Source organism: Oncorhynchus mykiss, chromosome 13, assembly GCF_013265735.2.
Source record: "Oncorhynchus mykiss isolate Arlee chromosome 13, USDA_OmykA_1.1, whole genome shotgun sequence".
In the NCBI taxonomy this organism is placed as follows: domain Eukaryota; kingdom Metazoa; phylum Chordata; class Actinopteri; order Salmoniformes; family Salmonidae; genus Oncorhynchus; species Oncorhynchus mykiss.
The window spans coordinates 29385919-29410301 of NC_048577.1; the positions used below are offsets into that span (position 1 = coordinate 29385919).

Below are 24383 nucleotides of genomic sequence, written 5' to 3' on the forward strand. Positions count from 1 at the left end.
GACCATTTTTTATGGCTTTGATGATGGCGGAGGTTTGTTAAAAAAAAAATATAATAATAATAATAACTATTATGCCGTTACTCTGTCCCGTAACACTTCTAATGGTTTCATGGCAGCCATAAAATATCAATGTTTTATATATACCGTACCAGTCAAAAGGTCGGACAGACCTACACATTCAAGAATTTTTTTTATTTTACTATTTTCTACATTGTAGAAGAGTGGAGACATCAAAACTATGAAATAACACAAGGAATCATGTAATAACCAAAAAAGTGCTAAACAAATCAAAATATATTTGAGATTATTCAAAGTATCCACCCTTTGCCTTGATGACAGCTTTGCACAATCTTGGCATTCTCTCAACCAGCTTCATGAGGTAGTCACCTGGAATGCATTTCAATTAACAGGTGTGCCTTGTTAAAAGTTAATTTGTGGAATTTCTTTCCTTAATGCGTTTGAGCCAATCAGTTGTGTTGTGACAAAGAAGGGGTGGTATACAGAGGATAGCCCTGTTTGGTAAAAGGCCAAGTCCATATTATGGCAAGAACAACTCAAATAAGCAAAGAGAAACGACAGTCCATCATTACTTTAAGTCATGAAGGTCAGTCAATCTGGAACATTTCAAGAACTTTGACAGTTTCTCAACCAGCTTCATGAGGATTGCTTTTTCAACAGCCTTGAAGGAGTTCCCACACATGCTGAGCACTTGTTGTCTGCTTTTCCCTCACTCTGCGGTCCAACTCATCCCAAACCATATCAATTGGGTTGCGGTCGGGTGATTGTGGAGGCCAGGTTGTCTGATGCAGCACTCATCACTCTCCTTGGTCAGATAACCCTTACACAGCCTGGAGGTGTGTTTAGGATCATAGTCCTGTTGAAAAAAAATGATAGTCCCACCAAGCGTAAACCAGATGGGATGGCGTATCGCTGCAGAATGCTGTGGTAGCCATGCTGGTTAAGTGTGCCTTGAAGTCTAAATAAATCACAGACAGTGTCGCAAGCAAAACATCATCACACCTAATCCATGCTTCACGGTGGGAACCACACATGCGCTGATCATCCGTACACCTACTCTGCATCTCACAAAGACACGGATGGAGGTTGGAACCAAAAATCTCACATTTGGACTTAACAGACCATAGGACAGATTTCCACCCGTCTAATTGCTTTTGTTTCTTGGCCCAAGCAAGTCTCTTCATATTGTCCTTTTAGTAGTAGTTTATTTGCAGCAATTCGACCATGGCCTGATTCACGCAGTCTCCTCTGAACAGTTTAACAGCTCTGAACATGCTTAACACCCCGGCCATCCTACAATCTAAGCTAGATGCCCTCAATCTCACACAAACTATCAAAGAACCCACCAGGTACAACCCAAAATCTGTTAACATGGGCACCCTCATAGATATTATCCTGACCAACTTGCTCTCCAAATACACCTCTGCTGTTTTCCATCAGGATCTCAGCGATCACTGCCTCATTTCCTCCATCCGTTATGGGTTTGCGGTCAAACGACCAAACCTCATCACTGTCAAATGCTCCCTAAAACACTTCTGTGACCAGGCCTTTCTAATCGACCTGGCCCGGGTATCCTGGAAGGATATTGACCTCATCCTGTCTGTAGAAGATGCCTGGTTGTTCTTTAAAAGTAATTTCCTCACCATCTTGAATAAGCATGCCCCTTTCAATAAATTTAGAACTAAGAACAGATATAGCCTTGGTTCACTCCAGACCTGACTGCCCTCAACCAGCACAAAAGCATCCTGTGGTGTACTGCACTGGCATCAAACAGTCCCCGCGATATGTAACTTTTCAGGGTAGTCAAGAACCAATACAGTCAGTTAGGAAAGCAAAGGCTAGCTTTTTCAAACAGAAATGTGTATCCTGTAGTTCTAACTCCAAAAACTGTTGGGACACTGTAAAGTCCATGGAGAATAAGAACACCTCCTCCCAGCTGCCCACTGCACTGAGGCTAGGAAACACTGTCACCACCGATAAATCCACAATAATCGAGAATTTCAATAAGCATTTCTCTACGGCTGGCCATGCTTCCCTCCTGGCTACACCAACCCCGGCCAACAGCTCCGCAGCTACTTGCCCAAGCCTCCCCAGCTACTCCTTCATCCAGATAGCAGATGTTCTGAAAGAGCTGCAAAACCTGGACCCGTACAAATCAGCTGGGCTAGATAATCTGGACCCTCTTTCTAAAATGATCCGCCGCCATTGTTGCAAACGCTATTAGTCTGTTCAACCTCTCTTTCGTATCGCCCGAGTCCTGAAGATTGGGAAGCTGCGCGGTCATACCCCTCTTCAAAGGGGGTGACACTCTAGATCCAAACTGTTACAGACCTATATCCATCCTGCCCTGCCTTTCTAAAGTATTCGAAAGCCAAGTTAACAAACAGATCACTGACCATTTCAAATCCCATCGTACCTTCTCCGCTGTGCAATCCGCCATCGATAAGACAGCACTGTGCAGCCGTCTTCATTAACCTGGCCAAGGCTTTCGACTCTGTCAATCCCCACATTCTTATCGGCAGACTCAACAGCCTTGGTTTCTCAAATGACTTCCTTGCCTGGTTCACCAACTACTTCTCTGATAGAGTTCAGTGTGTCAAATTGGAGGGCCTGTTGTCCGGACCTCTGGCAGTCTCTATGGGGGTGCCAAAGGGTTCAATTCTCGGTCCGGCTCTCTTCTCTGTATATATCAATGATGTTGCTCTTGCTGCGGGTGATTTGTTGATCCACCTCTATGCAGATTACATGATTTTGTATACTTCTGGCCCTTCTTTGGACACTGTTAACAAACCTACAAACTAGCTTCAGTGCCATACAAAACTCCTACCGTGGCTTCCAACTGCTCTTAAATGCTAGTGAAACAAAGCCTCTTTCACTCACGCTGCCAAACATACCCTCGTGTAACTGACTATCCTATCGATCCTTGACTTCGGGGATGTAATTTACAAAATAGCCTCCAACACTCTACTCAGCAAACGGGATGTAGTCTATCACGGTGCCATCTGTTTTGTCACCAAAGCCCCATATACCACCCACCACTTCGACCTGTATGCTCTCGTCGGCTGGCCCTCGCTACATATTCGTCGCCAAACCCACTGGCTCCAAGTCATCTATAAGTCTTTGCTAGCTAAAGCTCCACCTTATCTAAGCTCACTGGTCACCTTAGCAACATCCACCCGTAGCGCACGCTCCAGCAGGTATATCTCGCTTGTCATCCCCAAAGCCAACACCTCTTTGGCTGCCTTTCCTTACAGTTCTCTGCTGCCAATGACTGGAACGAATTGCAAAAATCGCTGAAGTTGGAGACTTCTATTTCCCTTACTAGCTTTAAGCATCAGCTCTCTGAGCAGCTTACCTATCGCTGCAGCTGTACACAGCCCATCTGTAAATAGCCCATCCAGCTACCTAACTCATCCCCATATTGTTTTTGTTTTATTTTTTTGTTCTTGCACATCTACTCATCTATCACTAGTGTTAATTTGCTAAATTGTAATTACTTTGCTACTATGGCCTATTTATTACCTTACCTCAAGCCATTTGCACACACTGTATATAGATTTTTCTATTGTGTTATTGACTCTACTTTTGTCTATCCCACGTGTAACTCTGTTTTTTGTCACACTGCTTTGCTTTATCTTGGCTAGGTCGAAGTTGCCTACCTGGTTAAATAAAAGTGAAAAAAATATATCTCTTAAACCGTTGATGTGTCTGTTACTTGAATTCTGTGAATCATTTATTTGGGCTGCAATCTGAGGTACAATTAACTAATGTACTTATCCTCTGCAGCAGAGGTAACTCTGGGTCTTCCTTTCCTATGGCAGTCCTCATGAGAGCCAGTTTCGTCATAGCGTTGGATGGTTTTTGCGACTGCGCTTGAAGAAACTTTCAAAGTTCTTGACATTTTCCGGCATTGACAGACCTACGTGTCTTAAAGTAATGATGGACTGTTGTTTCTCTTTGCTTATTTGAGCTGTTCTTGCCATAATATGGACTTAAGGCTATCTTCTGTGTACCTTGTCACAACACAACTGATTGGCTCAAATGCATTAAGAAGGAAAGAAATTCCACAAATTAACAAGGCACACCTGTTAATTGAAATGCATTCCAGGTGACAACCTCATGAAGCTGGTTGAGAGAATGCCAAGAGTGTGCAAAGCTGTCATCAAGGCAACGGGTGGCTACTTTGAACAATCTAAAATATATTTTGATTTAACACTTTTTGGGTTAGTATGTAATTCCATATGTTATTTCATAGTTTTGATGTCTTTACTATTATTCTGCAATGTAGAAAATAAAGAAAAACCCTGGAATGAGTAGGTGTACTGTATAAAGTCTCAGTCAAAAGTGGACATCTTAAAAAATGAGTTGCGTTGCCATCTTTGTTTTTATTTGGCTGCACCTCAACTTGTGTTTGATGCTTTTGTCCTCTCGCCTCTCATATAGGTGCTGGGCAAGGACCATCCTGATGTGGCCAAGCAGCTGAACAACCTGGCCCTGCTGTGTCAGAACCAGGGCAAGTACGAAGAGGTGGAGTACTACTACTGCCGTGCCCTGGAGATCTACGAGCGCAGGCTGGGCCCTGACGACCCCAACGTGGCCAAGACCAAGAACAACCTGGTGAGGGGGCTGCCTGGCTTTTGACTGCCGTTCTTGACTACTGCTGCTCCAGTGTGAACAACTCTGTCTGCTGGTTTTCTCTTTCATCTGACACTAATGGCACCAAAGTGCCGACACCTGATTTCTCAGGTCTAAATCAGACGGCGGTTTCAAATTAAGAACAAAAACCTGTAGACACTAAGGCCCTACGACACCGGTGTCAAACTCATTCCACAGAGGGGCCATGTGTCTGGGGGATTTCGCTCCTCCCTTGCACTTGATTGATGAACTAACTCCCCACACCTACTTGTCTAGGGCTTAGTAAAAATATTTTAGAACGACACTAGGCCTTCCGTGGATTGAGTTTGACAACCCTGTCCTATGTGAACCAAAGTTGCTCATCCTTGCCGTAGCTCTTTGATCCTGTTATGCTTGTATTTATATTGGTGGTAGACTAAACAAGATGGTGCAGGGAATGAACTTTGTTTCCTTTTAAATCTCATTAACTGTGAATGTTGTTGCGTTGTGTAGATGGAACCTGGTTCAGTGATTTGCATTGTGCATACTTTTAGTTCAAAGGTGAAATGTCTGAACTCTCTGAGCCTTTTCCTCTCGTCTCCCAGGCTTCGTGTTACTTGAAGCAGGGGAAGTACAAGGAGGCGGAAATCCTTTACAAAGAGATTCTCACCCAAGCTCACGAGAAGGAATTTGGATCCGTGGATGGTGAGCAAACTAGTCCAAAACTCGAAAGGGCCACAACAAACACTTGGGGGTAGTAGTCACTTTGCCTCCTTATTTGCAAACCTTTTTTTTTCAATCTGTTCTTCGTCTACTCAAAGATACAGTACGTTCTAGTGTTTCTTTTACATGAATTCAAAGTCTTACGTTTCTAGAATGAACAATCGAGCGCTGGACTGTACTGACCACAGACATACAGTAAGTCTGTGGATCTGACATTGTAGAACACGTTATTTCACACACAGCATTTTGTACTGGCAAACTAGCTAACTGATTTGTCAAATTTTGCCATCAATTATCAGGATGAGTTATGACGACCAGTTAATGACGACATAGTTGACAAGTCGACTTGAAGTGTAAGGGTTCATTGCTAATGAGAACATAGTCAACATTTGACTTGACGTGTAAGTTTCAACCACTTACAGAATAGTGCAGGCTAGAGCAGACTGATTTAAGAGCTGTTCAATAAATAATTCAAAATAATGTTTTACTTTCTAGATCATAAAGAAAACAACTGGTTACGAGGAGTATAGAGTATTTGAAATAAATGTTTAGTAGATTTTTTTTATATTTTTAGATGTAAAGATTTAGAATATTTGAAGGGCTAGCTGGCTAACTAACAGGTTTTGTTAAATTCCTAAATTGAAAGAAGTATTTGGAAGAAAAAAAATAATTGACTTCTTCCCATATTGAATGTATTGGGAACTTGAACATTTTTCCTATTTTCTAGCATTTGCTAGTTGTTTCTGATGCTCAATTGAATTATCTTTTTCATTTGAGGTGATATGGATGATCAAAGTGCCATTAAAGGTTTTCTTGACCTTTCACTCTAAATGCCATGTCACATTGTAGGATAATCACTAGGCATGTGCATATGATACACAACAATGAAGGTGAGTGGAACATTGATGTTTTTTTTTTCCCCAGAGTGAAATATGCACATTTCTATAACCAAAACTAAATCCAACTTGGTTTACATAGGTGGTGCTTATTATATTGCCCACCATTTTAATTATTTATTACCAGTTGCGATATAAAGAATGTGAACAAAGATATTTAAGTCTCGGTTTTTGTTCGTTTTGTGTTGCTTGTTTTTGTGTTGTGTAAAATTCCGTACTTTTTGTTATACATTTTTCATGATTTTTATAATAGTGACACATATGTTTCATTGTATTTTTGCGTTCATCTGTCATGACGTCTCTTACTTCACCAACTTTCTTTGGAAATCCCTTCTTGAAGTAGTCTTGACACAATGCCTTCGTAACACTGTTCTAGAATCACATACATGACCACTTACTACAGCCAACCTTTTTCTTCTAACTACGAGCATAATACTTCTGATGTCGCTGTAAAGAAAACAAAGGTTGGTTATTATACACCGTCAAACTATTTGTTTTGATACTCATGATGTCTTTATTATGATCAGTGTTATTCACGCCTATCATGCCATATTTCAAGTAAGCTTCCACATCCTTTTCATTTCTCATGTATTTTTCTTTACTGTGCTTCCGTTGTCTTTCATGTTATGTTGAGTTTGTATTGACTGTTTTTGACCTTGACAATATTCTTTTCGATTTTATTTTGAATGATTTATAACTTTTTTTTAATGTCATTAAATATGTTTCGCTTTATTTTTTTGATCCATAATTAAATGAAATGCTTTCATCAAAGTTCTCTCAAGATTTAACATGTGAAATGATGGGTTGACTTTATTTTCACATTTCCTTTTCCATATTCTCAATAAATTTGAGACATAATTGTGACCATGTCTCTCTTGACTTTCTTACTATGCCAATATATAATACACGGTTAATTAACAAATAGGTCTCAATTGATTATGTGAGGGGGTGGGGATGAATTTGAGGGATTATCAGAACTCTGGTCTCAGGTTGAAACAGAGTTTAAAAAAAAAAATAATCTCAAACCATTACTGAGATTGAGAGGTTGCGATAGGATCTTGTCTCACGAAAGAAAGGAACAACGTTTAAATAATGTTGCCTAAATGTCGGCACGGTGCAGGTGTCTAACATCTATATGCTACCGTTTTGCTAAAATGCCTGTGTTACTTGTTGAGGATGTTTTTGCCAGCATACAGCACACATTTCTCTTTCTCCTCTGTCTCTGCAGCTGAGAACAAGCCCATCTGGGTGCATGCCGAGGAGCGGGAGGAGTGCAAGGTGAGTCTATGTAAAGTGTGTGTGTGAGAGCGAGCACAGGCATGTGGCAGGGGTGCCCATTTTTTACAAGGAGTGCCTATTTTGTTTACTTGTCAATACTGTCTGGTCCCGTGTTCCTCAGTTGGTAGAGCCTGGTGCTTGAAACACCGGGGTTGTGGGTTTGATTCCCATGGGGGACCAGTAAGAAACATTCAAATGTATGCGCTCACTGTTGTAAGTTGCTTTGGATAAGAGCGTCTGCTAAATGTCAAAAATGAGGGGGGGGGGGAATGCTTGTTTTGTGTAGGCTCAGCGATATGACACCATACACATCGAGGCAGCAACATCCCGCTAACTGAAATCAGCAGCAACAAAAAGCTCTTACCAAACACGCCTCAAGGGAGGGTGCACATTGCTAAAACGTAATAGTGGTGGTCTGAACAGATTCAAATTCTGTTTTCTCTAAGCGAGATGTTGTCCCCGCTGTGTTTGATGTCAAATATCTGAGTCAATCGGAAGGGACTTTTTGGAGAATGAGGGGTTTCCCTTTTTGTGACGTGTATTTTTGTGCTCCTCTCTCCCCCTCCTCTATCCTCTCTCCCCCTCCTCTATCCTCTCTCCCCCTCTATCCTCTCGCCCCCTCATCTCTCCCCCTCCTCTATCCTCCCTCCTCTCTCCTCCTCCCCCCCTCTTTCCTTGTATCACCAGAGCAAAGACGGCTATGGAGATTATGGCGGCTGGTATAAGAATTGCAAGGTGAACAGGTAAGAAGTCCACTTAAAGACTTGTTAGAACTACCGAAGCAAAGGAATCGTACTGATTGGCATCTCTAGTCACTGCATTGATTTTTGAAGTGAACTTGGTGTGTGTCCATCAGCCCCACTGTCAACACCACTCTGCGTAATCTGGGAGCTCTGTATCGCCGGCAAGGCAAGATGGAGGCCGCTGAGACCCTGGAGGAGTGTGCCTTGAGGTCCCGAAAACAGGTCAGCTTCTCTCTCACATTTTATAAAAACACACACGTTCAAGCTTAAATCCAAACGTGTGTGTATATTCAGTTATGGAAATGCTTGAACTGAAGGTAGACATCCACAGAGACTTTAAGACCTATTGTTGCATATTTGTTATTAGTGTTTCACATCTGTATATTCATGGACTATTTTGCTTGATTGTGTGTTTGTGACCGCATGGTTTACTGATTTTTACCAATCAGTTGCTCCAATTACATTTCTATAATAATGTTAGATCAAAAGGTGAAATGATATTGCAAAATTGAACGGATTTGTGTGTTTTGTTCAGGGTGTGGTGGAGCTGCAGAGAGACGGAGACAGGAGGAGGAGCAGGGAGAGTCTGAGCAGCGTAAAATATGAGAGCGCCTCCGAAGCGGGGGAGGACGGCAGCGTGGACTGGAACGGGGTGAGTGCACTGCACAGACACGCACACCTAAGACTTAATATATTATTTTAGGAAGGCATAGAGTGCAAATGTAGTGTAAAATATACACTATATATACAAAAGTATGTGTACACCCCTTCAAATTATTCTATTCAGCTATTTCGGCTTCACCCATTGCTGACGAGTGTTTTTAAAATCAGCCATGCAATCTCCATCGAAAAACATTGGCAGTAGAAGGGCCTTACTGAAGAGCTCTGTGACTTTCGACGTGGCACCTTCATAGGATGCCACCTTTCCAACAAGTCACTTAATCAAATGTCTGCCCTGCTAGAGCTGTCCCGCTCAACTGTAAGTGTTGTTATTGTGAAGTGGAAACGTCTAGGAGCAGCAACAGCTCAGCGCTAGGCAACACAAGCTCACGGAACGGGACCGCTGAAGTGCGTAAAAAAATGTGTCTGTCCTCGGGTTGCATCACTCACTAACGAGTTCCGCACACAAGCCTAAGCTCATCATGCGCAATGCCAAGCGTCGGCTGGAGTGGTGTAAAGGGCGCCACCATTGGACTCTCCAGCAGTGGAAATGTGTTCTCTGGAGTCATAAATCACACTTCATCATCTGGGCAGTCTGACAAATTAACCTTGGGTTGGTGGATGCTATGGGGACCTCTGCCTGCCTCCAATACATAGAGCCAAAGTTAGGTGGTGGAGGAATAATGGTCCGGGGCTGCTTTTCATGGTTTGGGCTAAGCCACTTAGTTCCAGTGGTGGGAATCTTAACGCTACAGAATACAATGACATTTTAGATGGTTCTGTGCTTCCAACTTTGTGGCAACAGTTTAGGGAAGGCCCTTTCCTGTTTCAGCATGACAATGCACAAAGCGGAGTCCATACATAAATGGTTTGTTGAGATTGGTGTGGAAGAGCCCTGACCTCAACCCCATCAAACACCTTCGGGATGAATTGGAACGCTGACTGCAGGCCTAATCGCCCAACATTAATGCCCAACCTTACTAATGCTCTTGTGGCTGAATGGAGGCAAGTCCCTACAGCAATGTTCCAACATCTAGTGGAGGCTGTTATAGCAGCAAAGCGGGGACCAACTCAATAGAAGTGCCCATGATTTTGGAATGAGATGCTCATGTAGTGTATTTCTAACATAGATTTGGTTCTTTGCCAGCAACTTGTCAATCCAGAAGACATATATTATTAATAACTTAATATCTTCTAATCACGTCTTTATATATTACACTGGGTTTAATATATACTAGGTATACCTGAGACTGGCCAGGTGAAAGCTATAATCCCTTATTGATGTGACTTGTTAAATCCACTTCAATCAGTGTAGATGAAGGGGAGGTGACAGGTTGAGGGATTTTTAAGCCGAGACAATTTAGGCATGGAATGTGCCAATGGGCAAGACAAAAAATGCCTTTGAACGGGGTATGGTAGTAGGTGCCAGGCGCATCGGTTTGTGCCAGGCGCATCGGTTTGTGTCAAACCCAGCAGCGGTGCAGTTCTTTTCACTTTCAACAGTGTTCCTAATGTTTGGTATACTTGGTGTATAATGGTTTCTAACCAGTTTTAAAGCAGCTTCTCCACAGCCCTGATCCCTAACTGTAGATGGCTAGGAGCACGCTGCATTGCAGGGTGAGCAGACTGCTAAGGTGCCCCTAGAGTCCCACTGCGGTTCACACTGATGTCATTAGCTGACTGCGTTCAGTGCAGCGTAGCGAAGACTACAAAAGCGTTCTTCTCTAAACCTTTTCAAATGTGATATAATTGTCAGACAGTGTAGGGCCACAAATGATTGTCTTCTATTTTTTCATTCTTTATGGCAAATGTGCAGTCATTTGATAAAGATGGTTTAATATTGGTCATAAAATAATATTCTAAGCTTTGATCTTTTAATCTTGCTATATTCCTCTCTTGAAGGGTGTGTTAACCTTGTGTTTTTCTGCCTGTGTTTTTCTCATCTTTCTCTTTTCTGCTGTATGTCTCTTTCTCCCCGTTCTGGTTCTCTCTCTCTCCTCAATTTCTCTTGTCTGTCTCTTTCGCTCTCCACTGTTCTTGTTCTCTTCTCTCTTTCTGTCCTCCATTAGGCCTAAATCAGCAGGATGACCTTCCTCAGCCTCACTCCTCAACCAATCAAGCCAATCGAATCAAAATGGATGTCTCTTGTCATTTCCTCTGTGTGAAGCCTCTTCTAATCTTTCATAGAGGACTCCTCCTTCATCCCCACAAAACCGATTATCCCTTTTACCTCCCAATCTTTCTCTTCCCATCCTTTCGGGGTCTCTCACTCCCATGCATGTTCTCGATCTTCTTGCGTTTTCCACACTCTGCCCCTCTTCTCCTGGTCTCTTGCCCTCTTCCTCTTGCGTTTTCCACACACTGCCCCTCTTCTCCTGGTCTCTTGCCCTCTTCCTCTTGCGTTTTCCACACTCTGCCCCTCTTCTCCTGGTCTCTTGCCCTCTTCCTCTTGCGTTTTCCACACACTGCCCCTCTTCTCCTGGTCTCTTTCCCTCTTGCGTTTTCTTTATCCCTCTCTCTAGCTCTCTCGTTCATGCCTACTCATTTCTCTCATCATGCTGCATCACATTTTCAGCCTTTCTCTTCCTCTATCCCTGACTCTCCCTTTCTCTTCCTCTATCCCTGACTCTCCCTTTCTCTTCCTCTATCCCTGACTCTCCCTTTCTCTTCCTCTATCCCTGACTCTCCCTTTCTCTTCCTCTATCCCTGACTCTCCCTTTCTCTTCCTCTATCCCTGACTCTCCCTTTCTCTTCCTCTATCCCTGACTCTCCCTTTCTCTTCCTCTATCCCTGACTCTCCCTTTCTCTTCCTCTATCCCTGACTCTCGCTTTCTCTCCCTCTATCCCTGACTCTCCCTCTATCCCTGACTCTCCCTCTATCCCTGACTCTCCCTCTATCCCTGACTCTCCCTCTATCCCTGACTCTCCCTCTATCCCTGACTCTTCCTCTATCCCTGACTCCCTTTTCTCTTGCTGTGTCATCACTTGTATAGTATGTATGATATTCTAACCAATAAGAGATGGTGGCACCAGAGTCCAACTGAACACTGGAGACTTGACTATCAAAGCTTTGGTTGTTTGATTTTCTCTTTTTTTCTGTTCTTGTATGCAAATATGATTGCTTTTACATTGATCTTCATATTTCCACTAAGCACAGTCACCCAGTTAGAACGGCATCAATTATTGGTCCACTACCAAATGAGACCAGTCAGAATTTTTATCTCGTTTTGTTATCGCTTATTGTTGGCCACTGAAGAGCAACCAGCTAAGAGTAGTGCTTTTTATTTCGCTGCTGCCAGCTTTTTGTCCTGATATTTGACCAGGATTGATCTACCTTGGTGCCTTTTTTATGTTCACTAATTTTGTTAACTTGCAACCTGTTTTAAGTGTGACCATGACCCTTGTAAATTATTTATGCGTACTGTTATGTTATATAGGAGACAATTAAAAATATATATATATCGTGACGCTATTATGATTCCAAGTCACGTCGCCACTTAAAAGCACCTTTTGAGTTTACACATCGATTAGATTAGTGTATCTGTTTCCTGTTTTTATTTAGTTTACTTTTTAAATAATGTCTTATATAGGATAGTGTATCATAATGTTTATTTATCTTTGCATTGTCCCTCTAAGCAATTTATTATTATTATAATATAGCCATACGGTTAGTAATGATGGTGTCTGAGCCTGACTATGGTATTGACGTTTTAAAGAGGAACAGCTTGCTAACTGTAGAATCAGTCTTTGAATTGAATGGCATTGTGCCAATTGCTTTCTCCAAAGCCATAGTTTGGGGAAAGAAATGCTTTCTCTAGTTATGCTCCAAGCCAGAGAATCTTGTTTCATATTTTGAAGTAGCCATTGAAAAGGGACACAAACACCAGAGACACACAAACACACACATTTAATGTACACTGCTGCACAAAGTTGTTGCATTTGATTTTGTAAGCTTCTGAGTGGCATTTGGAGAGGTCACTTATTTGGTTTTTAGCTTGATGGTCGTCTTGTTGTTCCTCGCACAGCTTTCACTCTTGTTATCGTCTCATCTTTAAAGCCTACTTTACCCTGCTATGACGTAAGGCAGTCATAACAGCTTATGTTAGTTTATAACACCTTTGAACAGCCATGAAACATGAAACGACCAAGGTTAGCTGTCTTGTCAGCCAACAACATAGTTACCTTGAACACAGTGACATGTGACCTAGCTGGCTGCTCATAAGATATATGTTATGAATTGACATCAGATTTTATGAATGCTCCTGATGACAACATTGCTATGCTTAAAGATCGGCTTTAGATTGGGGATTTAAGTTAGGTGTGATCATTGTGAGGCCTCGTTTAACAGTTGTTACCTGAATGTAAAGATTTTTCAAACAGCTCTGTAGCTTGAAATGTGCTCATTGTTGTCCACTAACTGTACCAGTTTTTATTTGATAATTTCCCATGTTTCAGTCCGTTTCCCTCATTCTAAAGTATCCTTTATATGATGTATTTTAGGCTGAATAAGTGTAGTATTAGTAACTAACCTAGCTAGCCAGTCGTTTCAGCATTAGCCAACACCACCAAATTGAAGTTGCCTGTATGCCATGTAGTTACTCTTTAAGCACTTTAACTATTATATAATAACTGTATCACAATCAGTGCAGGTATATACTAGTACATCATAGTACATTTACAGATAATGTTTTAAAGTGCATGTGCTAAACCAAAACAGATGCGGTACTATGAGACTATTACTTCAATTAGCTCATGTGTAGTTAAAGGTAATTACACTTGATACCATCTGAAAATGCAATTCCATGTAACTGTGGCATTTTGGTATCTCGGTGGAAAGAGACGGCTCCAATGTTGCTAACCGAATTTAAAAAAATATATAATAATAATAAACAGTAATAGTGGAGCTAGCCAATTCTGAAACGCACTGGCTGTCCGGCTGGTAGGCCTATGTAGTGGAGCAATTTAGCTATGTCACACTATTTCATTGGTCTGTCTGTAGAATGCTCTCCATGACTGATACTCCTGTCCTGGCATCCCTTTGTTGCATTGTGATGAATGTGTCTCTAAACCTTGTTTGACATTGACTGAAAATAAAGACTTTCATTTTGGGCTTTTCTTTGGCTGGCTGCTTGTGTAAACCAACCCGAGGGGGAACCGCAAATCCAATATGAGCTCTCCCTCTCTTCATCTCCCCCCTCTGGAGTCCATTGACCTAGTTTCACAACCCGGAAGTTCTGGTGCATGAACGCTTCACTGCAGTACTAAAATGTAGTACACAGCAATAGGCTGCAGATTTAATCCAATTACATTTCACCCCCTTCTACCTGAAGTGTGCACTTAGTGTTTAAGTCCCTAAGTACTGAAGGTTTGCGGTAGGGCATGAAAGACTCGTTTCTCAAAGCAGAGCATTTCTACAGCTTCATCCTATTCATACATTTTTGTTTGAAATTCATTAATCTTTGACATACTGTAAATTCCCCTACTGGAGAAGTGCTGATTTTGAAATAATGCCCTTGACTATGCCTTAGCGAGTGCAGGGTTAGGTTCGGTAGCTTCTCGTCTGCTGCCTTCATTTGCACTGGTCTGAAAAATACTGAACAGTATAAAACCATAAGGTGGATACAAATTTGTGGACTTGATTCTAGTCTTTCAGTACTAACCCTAACCCATCATAGCAGATGAAGGAAAGGAGACACGGTGAGTATGAGGAAGCCACTTTACTAGATTGTTGACACACCCCTGAAGAGCCCTTAGGTCTGCAGGCTTTTGTTATAGGTCAGCACAAACAACCCTAATTGGGTATTGTAAAGGAAGTTTCAGGATGGCAGCCAAGATTTATTCCAGATGCTTTTTGGACACAATTTGTCAGAGCAATCTGGTATGTTTGGGCTGGAATGGCAAATAAGGTGCACACCCCCTGGGATATATCAGGAATGGATTGGGAGACTTGAGTTTCCAGGACTGTCTGACCCTGGTGTTGTTTCAGGATGGCAGTGGGGGCCTGAGGAGAGCAGGATCGATGGGGAGGCTCCGGGATGTCTTACGGCGAAGCAGCGAGATGCTGGTGAAGAAACTACAGGGGAACGGTCCCCCCGACCCACGCAACCTCCAGTAAGAGAGAGAAACATGCGCAAACACACGGTGCTTATTGAGTCCTCACACCCCATGCACAGTTATAACATTTTGCTGCCTTAAAGGTACAATATGTAATACTTCTTCATTCAAATGGCTCTAAATGCCCATAATAAAGTGGCAAGGATCAGAGAATAAAATGCTTTGAAGATTACATGATAACTTCAGACCCCAGTGTTGTGCCTCTGGCAACTGCTATTATAACAGTGTTTGAGTACAATTTTGCTGTAAAATTTGGTCTGTGTGCTCTCACATAAGATGCGTGGCCACTTGCCTTTCGAAGGATCCAAGACCCATCTCACAATAGCAGTTCCTTGGAGTTTGCAAAACAGCATTGGCACTTGGATTGAAACCGGTGCTATGGTCCGATGACATGAAATAGAGCTCTTTGGCCACACACACCGGTGGTGAGTTTGGCATCGAAAAACGAATGTGGTGTCCGCAACAAACGCTGACACCACATCCAAGTATATCTGACCAAATTATGAACGACGAGTAATTTTGCATTCTGTAAAGTGAGCGTGAAAGAGGTGAGAAAATAATTTGTGTCTAACAACAATGAAAAGCCACTGGGGTCTGACACCATGGATGGAAAATGACTGAGGATAATAGTGGATGATATTGCCACTCCTATTTGCCATATCTTCAGTCTAAGCCTACTAGAATGTGTGTGTGCTCCCAGGCTTGGAGGGAAGCAAAGGTCATTCCGCTACCCAAGAATAGTAAAACCCCCTTTACTGGCTGAAATAGCTGACCAATCAGCCTGTTACCAACCCAGAGTAAACTTTTGGAAAAAAATTGTTCGACCAGATACAAAGCTATTTTACAGTGATCAAATTGACTACAAACTTTCAGCATGCATATATGGGAAGAATATTCAACAAGCAGAGCACTTACAAAAATTACTGATGATTGGCTTAGAGAAATTGATAAGATTGTGGGGGCTGTTTTGTTAGACTTCAGTGCGGCTTTTGACATTATTGATCATAGTCTTATGTGTTATGGCTTTACACCCCCTGCCATATTATGCATAAAGAGTTATTTGTCTAATAGAACAGAGGGTGTTCTTTAATGGAAGTTTTTCCATCATAATCCAGGTAGAATCAGGAATTCCCCAGGGCAGCTCTCTAGGCCAATTTACTTTTTTCAATCTTTACTAATGACATGCCACTGGCTTTAACACTTAACAAAGAGTTGCAGTTAGTTTCGGAGTAGGTGGGTGGCAAGGAATAAGTTAGTAAAAGCATTGTATTTGGGACAAATAATTGACTAAACCCAGAACCTTAGCATAGTCTTGTAATAAATAATGTGGAAATTGAGCAAGTTGAGGTGACTAAACTGCTTGGCGTAACCCTGGATTGTAAACTGTCATGGTCCAAACATATTGATATAAGAGTAGCTAAGAGGAGAAGTATATCAAGAATAAAGCACTGCTCTGCCTTAACAGCACTATCAACCAGGCAGGTCCTATCGGACCTGGTTTTGTTGCCCCTGGACTACTGTAAAGTTGTGTGGTCAGGTGCAACAGAAAAGGACTTAGGAAAGTTGCAATTGGCTCAGAACAGGGCAGCACGGCTGGCCCTTGGATGTACACTGGGAGCTAATATTAATAATATGCATGTCAATCTGTTTTTATGAGAGGTGACATGTTGAATGCACCAAGCTGTCTGTTTGAACTGCTGGCGCACAGCTCGGACACCAAAGCATACCCCACAAGACATGCCACAAGAGGTCTCTTCACAGTCCCCAAGACAAGACCAGACTATGCGAGGCACACAGTACTACGTAGAGCCATGACTACATGGAACTCTATTCCACATCAAGTAACTGATGTAAGCAGTAAAATTAGATTTAAAAAAACAGATAAAAAATACACCTTATGGAACAGAGGGGACTGTGAAGCAACACAAACCGTATGCACTGACACATGTATACATACACACGATAACATGCGCACTATACACACACATAGACATGGATTTAGTACTGTAGATATGTAGTAATGATGGAGTAGGGGCCTGAGTCCACACAGTGTGTTGTGAAATCTGTGAATGTATTATGGTTCAAATTGCATGAACTGCCTTAATTTTGCTGGACCCCAGGAAGAGTAGCTGCTGCCTTGGCACCAGCTAATGGGGATCCATAATAAATACAAATACCTACTGTAAAATATGGTGGGGGGCTGTGATGTTATGGGGTTATTTTGCTTCCACTGGTCCTGGGGCCCTTAAGGTCAACGGCGGCTTCAAAGCCTTTCATTGGTCAAGACATAGCATCAGCAATCCAGGGTTTATATACATCATTGGTTGAACCCTCACTGCAGGAACAATGAATAATAGTGGAAGCCTCATCCATGCCCAGTTTTTGCAGTGTGTAAATTTAAGTAATGAATAATATGAAATGCTCAGAGACCAGGTTGGGTTAGGCACAGGGGTGGTTAGTGCCAGATCGCCTGTTTTTACACGCTGAAATAGCCAACTAACGTACGTTGGACACTTGCGCCACATGAAAATAAAGCGCCTTAGTTCGTCTTCTTTGCATAATGTTATCATGGAAAATATTTTATTTCCAACAACCAATCAGCAACTGAGAGTTGGCATTGGTTGACTGACAGTGGCTGGAAATACAATTAGATGTCTAAAGTAAGCAAATAGTTAGCCAACATTATACTACATCTAAAGTTATTCTGAAGTCAAGGTTTTGTCTGTCAAAGATTGAATAGAAACTGCTGTATTTTTTGAGCTATTGTTAGAATTGCTAGGTTTTTATGACTATAGTTGCTAGCTAATGTGGAAACACAGCCATGTCTAAAGTAAATTTGACGCCATTATGATGAAGTGGTTTCCTACTAATTTTTTGCATACTTTTAGTTATGTGTTCACACTCCCAAGCCACTATAGTTAAGTGATTATGGACATTATAGGTCAGAGTCTCCCCGCTTGAGACCAGGGTTCAATCCCCGCATTCGTATATTCCAATGTTTCTCCCACCTGCCTGTATCCCAATCTGATTTCCATCATGAACTTTAGTACCAGGACATTTTAGCCAAAAACCTGGTTGCCTCTGCCAGGAGGCTGAAACTTGGCCGCAAGTGGATCTTCTAGCAAGACAATAACCCCAAGCACACATCAAAATCCACAAAGAAATTGTTAATTGACCATTATTAAAAATAATTGCAATGGCCATATGAGTCCCCGGACCCCAATGAAAGCCTGTGGTTTGAATTGAAGAGGGCAGTCCATAAGTGCAGAGAAAAGGAATATCAAGGTTCTGGACAGATTCTGTATGGAGGAATGTTCTAAGATCCCTCCCATTGTGTTCGCCAATCTCATAAAACATTTTAGAAAAAGGCTGTGTCGTTATCTTCGCAGGGGGAGGGTGCTGGAGTATTAAAAACAGGGGTGCCAATATATTTGACCCCTGTCTTTTATCGATTTTTGTATTTATTTATTACTTGTTAAACAAAATCTCTCTTTCTCTGAGCAATTGTATTAGTATAAAATACTATAATTAAAACAAAAATATATATTGCTCAGTATTTGTATTATTATATACATGTTTTTCTGACCTTTATCAGGGTGCCAATAATTTTGGACCTGACTACAATACTTTCTATCTGGTTTTAGACATTCAATTAGGGATGACCGGTATGGATGTTCTGGACTGTTACCAATATCCATTTATTTTATTTTATGGTCTTCTGAACCATTATAGCACAGATAGAAGATGCACCCAAGTTGCTATGTTCATAAGGCTATTAAGACAAATTGTGAAATGACTTAAATATGGGAAATGTTTAAAAAATATATATTTGCATAACAAATTGACTCAGGAAATAAGGTGCTTTGGAGGCTGAATGGGGCGTTAAATGCCAAAATAGCCCGTGTCAAAACGTGATTCATTTCAGTACAATGTTTCTCTATCTGATTCCCATACGGTCTCAATAGTGTCAAAATACCCTGGCCTAAAAAATAGATATCTTTAGATTACAATATTCACACATTGGAGATTATTTTAAACAAGTACCTTAAAGTATTTATCCCCTTTCCACTTCAATCTTCACTTCTTAAATGGTGTTTCTGCAACTACAGCACCAAGTCCGACACTGCATGTTTGGTTACGGATAATGCTGCAGTTTTTTTTTCAGCTATTGTCTTCCTCTTAATTAGGACCACCAACCCAACACTTCTGTACGAGGTTTCGTTGAAGATAAATAGCACGAAAAAAGAATCTTAAATGTACTGTTATATTAATGATTAATCTCACATGAAGCTATGCTATTCTGAGCAGATGTTCAGTAACGGTGTTACTGAATCATAATATGAAATGCACCTGACAAAATGTGTAAACAAATGAAAATGTTGTGACGTTCATTTGACACACAAATTCACACAACATGATACGCTATTCCTTCTTGGTCCAGTACCCGTCAGTAGCCTCACCCACACACTCGCCGAAGCATAAGACATTTCATATACAGTGCCTTGAGAAAGTATTCGGCCCCCTTGAACTTTGCGACCTTTTGCCACATTTCAGGCTTCAAACATAAAGATATAAAACTGTATTTTTTGTGAAGAATCAACAAGTGGGACACAATCATGAAGTGGAACGACATTTATTGGATATTTCAAACTTTTTTAACAAATCAAAAACTGAAAAATTGGGCGTGCAAAATTATTCAGCCCCTTTACTTTCAGTGCAGCAAACTCTCTCCAGAAGTTCAGTGAGGATCTCTGAATGATCCAATGTTGACCTAAATGACTAATGATGATAAATACAATCCACCTGTGTGTAATCAAGTCTCCGTATAAATGCACCTGCACTGTGATAGTCTCAGAGGTCCGTTAAAAGCGCAGAGAGCATCATGAAGAACAAGGAACACACCAGACAGGTCCGAGATACTGTTGTGAAGAAGTTTAAAGCCGGATTTGGATACAAAAAGATTTCCCAAGCTTTAAACATCCCAAGGAGCACTGTGCAAGCGATAATATTGAAATGGAAGGAGTATCAGACCACTGCAAATCTACCAAGACCTGGCCGTCCCTCTAAACTTTCAGCTCATACAAGGAGAAGACTGATCAGAGATGCAGCCAAGAGGCCCATGATCACTCTGGATGAACTGCAGAGATCTACAGCTGAGGTGGGAGACTCTGTCCATAGGACAACAATCAGTCATGTATTGCACAAATCTGGCCTTTATGGAAGAGTGGCAAGAAGAAAGCCATTTCTTAAAGATATCCATAAAAAGTGTTGTTTAAAGTTTGCCACAAGCCACCTGGGAGACACACCAAACATGTGGAAGAAGGTGCTCTGGTCAGATGAAACCAAAATTGAACTTTTTGGCAACAATGCAAAACGTTATGTTTGGCGTAAAAGCAACACAGCTGAACACACCATCCCCACTGTCAAACATGGTGGTGGCAGCATCATGGTTTGGGCCTGCTTTTCTTCAGCAGGGACAGGGAAGATGGTTAAAATTGATGGGAAGATGGATGGAGCCAAATACAGGACCATTCTGGAAGAAAACCTGATGGAGTCTGCAAAAGACCTGAGACTGGGATGGAGATTTGTCTTCCAACAAGACAATGATCCAAAACATAAAGCAAAATCTACAATAGAATGGTTCAAAAATAAACATATCCAGGTGTTAGAATGGCCAAGTCAAAGTCCAGACCTGAATCCAATCGAGAATCTGTGGAAAGAACTGAAAACTGCTGTTCACAAATGCTCTCCATCCAACCTCACTGAGCTCGAGCTGTTTTGCAAGGAGGAATGGGGAAAAATGTCAGTCTCTGTGCAAAACTGATAGAGACATACCCCAAGCGACTTACAGCTGTAATCGCAGCAAAAGGTGGCGCTACAAAGTATTAACTTAAGGGGGCTGAATAATTTTGCACGCCCAATTTTTCAGTTTTTGATTTGTTAAAAAAGTTTGAAATATCCAATAAATGTCGTTCCACTTCATGATTGTGTCCCACTTGTTGTTGATTCTTCACAAAAAAATACAGTTTTATATCTTTATGTTTGAAGCCTGAAATGTGGCAAAAGGTCGCAAAGTTCAAGTGGGCCGAATACTTTCGCAAGGCACTGTACATTTGCTTGAGACCCACTCCAATGAAAATGCTTTGTTATTCCGTTGCAGTATGAAACGAGCTGCCTCTCTGAACTATTTGAACAAGAGCAGTGACGACGACGACTCCTTTCAGGTAACGCGTCTCCTAGTGGATATACCGTTATTCATACTTCTTGTTTAGTTTGCATTATGGCCTTGTAGCAACTTATCGGCTGCCTGCTGGATTGTTCACCTTAGTTCACCCAGGACCAAGATACCTGTTCTAAAAACACCCCCATCATTCTCTCTTCAGAATCGAGTTTAGCAATAAAGCATGACCTTGTGTTTTTTTTATTTTTATTATATATGTATTTCTTTCATTCTCTCACTCTCGGTCTCTCTCCCTCCTGTCTCTCTGCCTCTTTCTCTCTAAAGAGTCCAACAGGTGATAGGAGGCTAAGGCAGAGCAGGAACCTGAGTTCCAGTACTGTTGATCTCTACAGTGGAACTGGAAACTGAACACACACACTCCCAACAGTTTTTCCAAATAATGAAGTTGTTTAATTTTCACTTGTGCCATCCTAAACCTAAATTTTGTAGTTTCCATTCCTACATTTAAACACTGTTTAATGTTATTGCTGCTTTGTAGACTTTCTGTAGAATTCAAAACAATATATTGTAAAAATGTGCTTGGTTGTAATGTCATTGATTATATTGTGAGATTAGACAGCGAGAATCCTTACTGCTTGGATTGGTTTGATACAAATCCCCTTAAGGTGCTCTGTGCAATCAGACACTCAGGGCAGTGTATTGTGGACCATAGTGTTTCACATGAAGACCAAGCATGGTCTCCATGTGAAGCTAGTTATTAGCTTTTATTCACTATACCTGCAGATTCTGAAGGCATGGTGGGTCAGTACTCTTCCCAAATCAGAGAGGATTATTATTTTTAAGAGCTGTCCAATTCCGCCATTTACACTGGTTTCTCCCCTTTCCATAATCATGAAGATACTCGGTACTGTAGTTAAATAGTAATTAAGTCATGAAGATGGTATTCATGAATATAGAATAAAAATAAATCTACGATTTAAAGGGGTACCGCACCTAATAAAAATGTACATAAAGAAAATAGTTGATGGAACCAGATATTTCTTGTTTATATAGCTACTACAGCTTAGCCTTGAGCATTGTTGAGTGTAAAACAACTTAAGTGGTGCTAGGACTCCTGTTTTGCTTGTATCAAATTACTTGTTTTTTGACCATGTTCATTAGTTAGGGTGTTCCTCAGAGATTTTCAAGTAAAGCAATATGAGCACAAATAACTCTTGGGGGGGGGGGGGGGCAGCTACTGAAATTAACCTAAATCTAAGTACTTACTCAGTAAAGGCCAAATGCCATGATGTAATTATCATTTTTAGGTTAGATGGTAACCACATATTGACCTGGTTATTTTACATTTCTTCAGGCACTGTATAAGAAACGTATACAGTAATTATTTATCTCAGGGTCTGGGATTGAGTGTTTCCCAAAGCTATACTTTCCAATGCTGTATCAATTCATGCATTACACTCTTCGAACAAAGGGTTCTTCAGGTGTCTCCATAGAAGAAACCTTTTTGGTTCCTGGTAGAACTCTTTTGGGTTCCATGTAGAACCCTCTGTGTAAAGGGTTTCACATGGAACTCAGAAGGGTTCTACTTGGAACCAAAAGGGGTTCTTGAAAGGTTTCTCGTATGGGGACAGCCAAAGAACCCTTTTAGGTTCTAGATAGCACCTTTTTTTTCTATGTGTGTAACTAAGCCATGTCTTCCCTGGTCTTGATCTGTTTGTGCTCTTGCCCACAGTCTAGCCTCACAGCATAATGGACATGTTTGGCATGATAGCACAAACAGACTGGCACAGGCTAAGGCTAACTTTCTATGGATGTCAAAACGTTCCAATGTTGAAGAGGGGAGGCTCATTTTCTCTATAGCGTTTCCTCCCTAAGAACGTTGGAGAGACACAAAGGAAAACATTTGTTTTCATTCAGCCATGCAAGAGATGCGTTCCATTAGATCTATTTACCAGTTGTAGCACAGATATTAAATTATATAATGAAAAATGACTATAATCATGTTTTATTGAGTTTATGAATCAGTCAATATGAATGTAGTATTGCACTAAAAAGATCATTAGGCTTGAATTGTGAATATATTTTAATATTTGTTTAAATATGACTAAGATTTAAAAGGTTTCACTTCGGTGCTATATATGTGTTAATATATATGTAGATCAGAAGGTTTTTCATATTCAGATGACTCAATGGTTAAAGGGTATTTTAGTGGTGTAAAACTGAATGTTAACCATTTTCAGGTTATCATATTCTTCTCATGCAATCATTTTCAGTCAGAATTCCTTCATTGAATGTAAATAAACCCTTAATAAAATAGCTGATATCATGTCCTGGTATTGATTGTTATTACTAACCTTTTGGTAGCCTTTGATGACTGTGGACATAATGTAGGCACAATGCTGTATGGCTATGCATAACTGCAACAACAAACAGTAATTTCAGTGCTGGGTAATCATAGCAAGCCATCGGCAGTTGTCTTGAGAAAATGACTCAAACTATAACTTTATCAAGGGGTATCACCTTTCTAATCATGGAAATAGAATGTAACAGATTAGAACAAGAACAGCATATTGAATAGAATGAACAAAATAGAGTCCGATGAGAAATCGAGACTTAATGATAAACTATCATTTTAAGAGTCAAGTATAGTGTGTAGTCAATGGTAGGCATCGTTTCATGGAACATTGTTGGCTGATATACCAATGTCGTATACTGTATATACCCTATTATTATTCGCACTGTCATCGGTTTGATGTAGCACATTTTTTCTTTTCAAGGACATGCACACACGACACCCCCGTCTCCTATACAGCAGCTGCATTGAGTACCGTTCTCATAGCAGCAGGGTGTTATGTTGGCAGCACGATCGGGATTTATTTTTTATTATGAGTCCCCCTGCAAATGAATGCAAAACTTTGGGCATATCGATTTTCTTTTAGCACTCTAGTGCAGCACAACTGTTTTTCACAGGATTGCAACAACCTATGAAAAAATAAATGGATCATTTGACATACTTTTAATTTTAAAATGTATTATTTATACCACCATTTCTTAAAGTTTACACCAATCAAGTTTGTTGAAAGCTATTGTATAGGGCAGGTTATATTTAAAGGGGAACTGCAGCGGCTAATTTGGCCTTGTTTTTTTGGGTTGCTC

The 24383-nt window shown here is 41.0% G+C and overlaps 1 protein-coding gene across 6 annotated transcripts in view; it reads left to right on the forward strand.

The window, feature by feature from the left end:
• The window catches only part of LOC110486069 (kinesin light chain 1), a 36173-nt gene extending 12618 nt beyond the window's left edge, over positions 1–23555 (forward strand). For 5 of the 6 annotated variants that reach the window (XM_021557391.2, XM_021557390.2, XM_036940723.1 and 2 more), the window contains exons 8-16: positions 4462–4635; positions 5238–5337; positions 7480–7529; positions 8217–8272; positions 8386–8494; positions 8808–8924; positions 14919–15043; positions 21207–21270; positions 21552–23555. In XM_021557391.2, the coding sequence (XP_021413066.2) occupies positions 4462–4635; positions 5238–5337; positions 7480–7529; positions 8217–8272; positions 8386–8494; positions 8808–8924; positions 14919–15043; positions 21207–21270; positions 21552–21635 (879 nt within the window). In that variant the 3' untranslated portion in view covers positions 21636–23555. Of the gene's footprint in view, positions 1–4461; positions 4636–5237; positions 5338–7479; positions 7530–8216; positions 8273–8385; positions 8495–8807; positions 8925–11001; positions 11634–14918; positions 15044–21206; positions 21271–21551 lie in introns of those variants that run through there. The other variant, XM_036940725.1, reaches the window with a different exon arrangement.
• Positions 23556–24383: the final 828 nt, after the last annotated feature.